Raw genomic sequence first — 6,539 nt, forward strand, 5'->3', positions numbered from 1 at the left:
AGGACATCTAAACAGACATAGGGAAAGTGAAGGAGGCCAATACCAGGATAAAACCACATAAACTAGGCTGTATGCTTTCCATCTGTTTCCTTAACCTACCATTTAAAAGCATTACATTCTGTCAGAACAGATCTTATGACAGAGCATTAATATGCAACGTCTGCCTGCACCTTTCTTTTACTGTCTATGGCCTGCACACACACGTACACCAAAAAACAACAACAAAAAAACATCTCACGGCACCTGAACCGGAACAATGTGACGACAACAACGCGACATGTCATTGGAGTACGTGCTTTGAAAAGCGCGGGTCCCGTTTGGGTTGGTCAACAGGATCTGTTTGAGAAGGCTGTTGGGAACATCAGTCTTTGAAGTTACGCTGAACTAACACTAAACCGGTGTCAACCCAACAACATCGCGCGGCGGTTCCCGTTTGGTCGACTTCGAAGTGATGTCAAGGCTGGAGGAAGGACGAAGCTAGAAGGTAAGTATCAAACTGAAGCTGAGTAGCATTAGGTTTATTTACCACCATTCCTCCGAGTTTACTCATGTTAGCTAACTATGATGACAAAAGCATGACCGTCGGCGTCTTCACGTTGTGTAATTATATATTGTGTAGGCTACTATTTTTATTACCGGTATCATTGTTAGTGTGTGATGCCAATGAAACACTCTCTTGGGCACAGAATACATTATTTATTTTCGCCCGTTAACTTCGCTAGCTAGCGTGAATGGAACTGCTAGTTCTGTTCACTAGCTAGGTATAGGACTTTGGTTGAACTTTGCTGAAAGCTGAAATAACATACGTTCAGCAACGGTGTGGTAGTCTACTAGTTTTAGCAAAAATATGTTCGGATAGTTTATTCAGGGCTCCAGTGTGCAACCAAAAGTCTTAGTGCGACTAATTTTTTTCTCTGGTCGCACCAGTTCGCCTCCGTTTTCAATTTTCAATATCTCAAATAGCCTAGCTGCTATGTCCCCGCTATTTCTAATAGACCTACGTTAATTACTTAACTAATACATGCAGCCTTTCTTGCTATGCCCTGCGCACTCTCCCTCTCATTCTCCTACGCGAAGTTTCATTTTTTTTTTAAAAAGATGTTTAGATGCTTAGTTTTGTTTCATCAACGTTGTCACGACCAGCCACTAACGTTAGCTTACCACTTAACAGTGAGCCATTACGTTTGCATTTGTGATCTAACTGACAGAGGCAGAGAGAAAGACGAACATTTGTTTAGAGCTGCAACAATGAACAATAATCGATTATTACCCCTCTTGCCTTTTCTACAGAACCCAATGTTGAGTCAGCTAACAAGGTGCAGTGGAAAGGCTCTCAGTACAAAAAGGGACTCTTTCTGTGTTTAAACCAAGGTGAGGCACTTGAATTCGGACAGATTGAGCTCATGCTTGTGATGCAGGACCAGCATGTGTACTTTATTGTTACACCTCAGGACGTGTCTTATATGCCAGCATTTGCATTGTATGAAGTGAAGCAAGCAAGGCAGAGCATGAAATGTTGGAAGCCTGAGCAGAAACTAGATTATTATCCTTTGCCTGTGTACAAGCTTTGTGGGACAAGGGTAATTTCACTTAAGCATAGCATTGTTGACTCAGAGTAAGTTAAAAGTTAAAATCTGACACTAATGTTTGGATATCATGGATATAGAGAGCCCACTTCTGCCTTTGCTGGAGCGTCTGCAAGGTTTAGGAGACCTGGAAGACCTGAGCTACCTGCAGGAGAGTGACCTCCTTTCTTTCCTGAGACCAATTGAAGCCAGGAAACTTCTGTCACTGCTCAAAAAGTCAAGTATGTGTTTCAATTTGTACAATCAACTTTGACATTAGAAAAATGTGCATAGTCAAAATCATTAGGTACACCTGTTCAAATGAATGCAGTCCAATACAGAAGTTCTACTATGAATTATACTTCAAAGAATCCTTTCTACATTTTTGTTGATGTTTTCGAAAAGGTGATAACTAAACTATACCTTGTTCATCATTGATTTCATAGTGGGTGTTAGTGGTGGTGTACTGTACTGCATTATATTGAGAAAGGAACAGTTTGAAATGTGTCAATTGGCTACTGAGTATATAATTATGTTGGGTATTAATATACCCAGATTGAGCTATGTGATGTCTGTGTGGTTAAGTATTACTACTATCTGCCCTTTATTAAGGCCAACAAGATGTCTTGGACAGTCCTCCAAGCAACCAGAGCAACCAACAGTTCAGCAGAGCCAGTACCAGTACAAGTCCAGTAACACAGTCTGACGAGATGCACCTTTCTGGTGAGTATATGCATCTGTTGCACAGAATCACTTTTATGAAGAAATTACAAGCCTCTTTGCGCATTAGCATAACGCAGGAAGGAATCGGGATGGCGGGGATGTGTCGCATATCCTTGAAATCGTCTGCTCATTGGCTACACGGACATGTAAGTCCCGCCTCGGAAGCTCACTCAGAAGCAACGCTATTGGCCCATCAACGTTGGATGACAGATTCATGGCTCGCGTGCGGAAGGGTCTCCTGGTCACAGACTACTGTGAAGCCAGCGACAACAATGGACATCATACTCAAAATCGCTGTTTTCCCTGTTTTTGTTTGTGCTGGCTTGTACGATTTCTCGATATATTGTCAACAAAACAATGCCGATATTTTACATCTATGGATTCTTACGAACTTCATATGGGGGTAGGGTATTTTAAGACATTTTTAGATCTAATAAATATTATTTTTGCATGGAAAGCTTTACCTGTATCGATTGTTGAGAACCTCAGCTTTCAGCTGGTATATGACATTACTATGGAGGTAGGTTCATTTTTGGTGTCTGGGGGGAGGTGGGGGGCACTATGAGCGACGGGTGCTGCCCATCGAGAGATTTTATATATATTATATAATGCACATACTGTACAACTGAGCACTGCTCAAGTGCTGAAATGATAAGTACAAGGGTTCCCAAACTTTGTCAACTCAGGGCCCACTTGAAAATCTCTTTTTTTGCAGCCCACCTCTGCCCTCATTAAAGGAACACGCCACCCAATGTCAGTAGTAATATATGTTCTTACCTTAACTTTCACGAGTTGAGTCATACCTCTCCCGTGTCGGTCCGTGCACTCAAACGCTCTGGTGCGCGGCGAGAATGTGTTAGCATGTTGCTATGCTAGCGGGCTCAGACGTAACCATAGATGGAGGAAGATAGCAGTTATCAAAAACATCCACGTTTTCCCTACTTAAATACAGTTGCACGAGTAGTTGATAAAAATGTGTAAGGTCACACAACATGAAACGTGGTGATTTTCCAAGCAAATAAACAGGAGAACTACAATGTGTGGCGCAATAGCACTTGGGAGTACTTCTACCTAGCGTGGTAATATTAATTAACACCTAATTGTAGATCCTATCCACCGTTTGCAGCGAAGCGGAGTTCTATGAAACATGAAATCACTATAATACTTCACAATGCATGTTATAACCATGATTGTTCACAATCTACTTAACCACTACCTGGACCTCGGAGGGGGAGGCTGAGGGGTCGATCCAGGTCTGTGCTGGATAGGATCTACAATTAGGTGTTAACTAATATTACTACGCTAGGGCGAAGTACCCCCAAGTGCTATTGCGCCACACATTGTAGTTCTCCTGTTTATTCGCTTGGAAAATCGCCACGTTTCATGTTGTCATGTTGTTATCAACTTCTCGTGCAACTGTATTTAAGTAGGGAAAACGTGGATGTTTTTGATTACTGCTATCTTCCTCCCTCTATGGCTACGTCTGAGCCCGCTAGCATAGCAACATGCTAACACATTCGCGCCACGCACCAGAGCGCTTCAGTGCACGTACCAACACGGGAGAGGTATTACTCAACTCGTGAAAGTTAAGGTAAGAACATATATTACTACTGACATTGGGTGGCGTGTTCCTTTAACAGTACAGAGGCCTAATAATGCGAGTTTTCAGTGCACTTTTTTTTTAAATGTTAATAATTAAAGATAAAACATTCAGTACTTACCTTAAAAACCTGAGCGGATTTGTGGAGGTGCAGGTGCTTTACCTTCAGCGTACATTCACAGCAGGGAAGCCTGACAGCCTGCTGCGCATGAACACTCATGCTAGGAGTCACTCAGACCAGACAGGAACCAGCACTGCCACTGAGGAGGCCCCACTAGGAGGTGGAGTTGGGTCGCGGAGAAAAGCAGCATGGAGCTGCCGAGATGGACCTGAAGGGACATTACTGAAGATGGTGCTGGCTCCTGCCCGGTCTAGGAGACATGTCTTGCAGTCGGCAGGCAGATCTCTGGTCAGGCTTTTCTGCTGTGCATGTAGGCTGAAAGTAAAGCACCTGCACTTCCACAACTCTTCCAAGCAATTCCTGTATTTATCCAAATATCACATAACAAAATAATATCAAAAACTTCATTTTAATGTTCTGATTTTATTGTAAGAGGAAAAACAACAACCTTGTTTTCTCTTTTTTTCTGATTGAGTTATGAAATGATGAAAGATCGACCCATACACGGAGTAGGACAATGTATTATTGATATCTTTGAATTCCACAGTTCCCTGTATGTCCAAACACTCTTTCACAAGCAAGCTCTGTCTACACTGTTGTGTAACCTTATTGCAAATGTATGAAAACATTAAATTACAGTACAGTCCACAGTGACTAAAGTTTTTTTTTTCATTTGACAGGTGCCTCTTCAAGATAAATCCGGACAAGGGATCAAAAGTGGAGCGGAAGCCACCAAAAGAAAACTTGCAGTCAGTCCAAAGGTTCTCACACTGATCACCAGAATTGCAGACTAAGAGTGGAGGGAATAAGAAGTGCTCACAAATTATGGATACTTTGTCCAAGTTACAGACTGTTATGGATTAATATCCAGTGAGGTTTCATGTAAGCTATTATGTAGCGTTATCAATTTTGTGGATTACTTGGCCAAGTTATGGATGCCTTGGATATAGTATGGATTCATTTCCAGTGAGGTTTAATGTAAGTTTGTAATCCATTTATGGTGACTATGGTGATCAAGTTATGGATGCCTTGGATAGAAATGTTACTGTAAATTGGTAACTCAACTTTTTATTTTTCTTTACTTTTTTTTGTTTGTTTGCAAATTATTGTTGTATACTGTTACTTTACATCTAATATAAAGTAATATACAGCCTTTTTACATAAAATAAAGCCATTAAAACCAACTAATAGCGCATTTCTGTAAATTTAAGCATTATTATTCATATTACAATGTTAATTTACCATCTTTATGGGTAATTTCATTGTTTTAAAACAAAATGTTTAAGTAAATGTTAAAAACAAATGTAAAATAACTAAATATGCATTTGATGTGATCTAAAAATAAAAGTAAATTATTGTAATTGTAAACCCAAGACAATGTTTTTCAACATTTTTTTACATGTTTTGAAAGATGAATCACATTATTTTATGTCCATTTACTGTTATATTACATCAAATATAAATTATTATACAACCTTTTTCCATTAAAAACCAGCTAAGAACAGCACATTTCTTTCAATTTAAGCAGTATTATTCGTAATACAACATTTATTTACCATATTTATAGGTAATTTCATTGTTTTAAAATGTGACTGTTTCTAATTAAACATTAAAAACAACATGAAAATAAGGCAAAATCTTGTTAAAATTACAACTACAAACTGTATTTTAATTATGGAAAATAACCGTATTTTTTATGAGAAAGTAATTATCTGTTATTTCACAGTATTTTTCTGGCACCCCAGCTGCCAGAAAATTACCGTTTTTTTACGATTTTTTTTTTACAGTGTATTAATACATGAAATGATGGCAGATCTGAATAGCCTAAACTCTCCTGAAAAAAACAATATATAATATATGTGTGTGGCACTTACAATGACCAGAATAAATCCTTATGAATAAAGGTAGTGAAAATGCCCTAAAAACAGCTTAGGGTTCTAAGGGTTAATAAAGTGTTTTTAACATCAAGTAGCCTACATATTCCTTATTGACAAGGGAGGCAAGAGAAATTGTAAATCCACATGTCATCATGCCTAAAACCGATATGTGCGCCTTTGGACCTGCAGAGGAGCGCTATTCATGGGTTAAATATCTGACGTGAACCGAGTGACTGCCAATGAAATCGACACATGGGTGGTTGTTTTTCAACCCTTGAACTTTATTGGCTATCGTGGTTGTTTACTTAAACCATGTGATCTAGGAAATGACATTTCATTCAAAACCTGTGGCTTGTGGCTGCAGGCAGCGTGGCTCTCCTGAGGAGTTAAGAATGCTAAACTAACATTGAGTTAACCTGGAGTCGCTAGTGCTAACTGAATGAGTAATCTTGGTAACTTCACAATTTGGACTACTTCTCCGAAACCAAAATAGCGTGAGAAATGAAAACAACAAGAAACAAAACAGCTACATTATCATAATTGGATTATGACGGAGTTTTAATGTGCTAGCAGCTAGCGGATCTATAGCTAGTAATTTATGGCAATTCATTGATTTAACGTTACGTGTTATTTGCCAGGTTAGGTATTCATAT

At 39.3% G+C, this 6,539-nt stretch overlaps 1 protein-coding gene across 1 annotated transcript; it reads left to right on the forward strand.

The window, feature by feature from the left end:
• Positions 1-277: 277 nt before the first annotated feature.
• Positions 278-4,972, forward strand: LOC143138670 (uncharacterized). Its single transcript, XM_076299092.1, has 7 exons — positions 278-288; positions 375-484; positions 1,291-1,371; positions 1,667-1,807; positions 2,178-2,288; positions 4,071-4,319; positions 4,690-4,972. Exons 1-7 carry the CDS (start codon positions 278-280, stop codon positions 4,704-4,706), a joined length of 720 nt encoding a protein of 239 aa, XP_076155207.1. The 3' UTR covers positions 4,707-4,972.
• Positions 4,973-6,539: the final 1,567 nt, after the last annotated feature.

The sequence above is a fragment of the Alosa pseudoharengus genome, unplaced genomic scaffold, assembly GCF_046254945.1.
Source record: "Alosa pseudoharengus isolate Yale_2024_CS ecotype anadromous, Long Island Sound unplaced genomic scaffold, YU_APseudo_1.1 YU_APseudo_1.1_scf_21, whole genome shotgun sequence".
Classification (NCBI taxonomy): Eukaryota; Metazoa; Chordata; class Actinopteri; order Clupeiformes; family Clupeidae; genus Alosa; species Alosa pseudoharengus.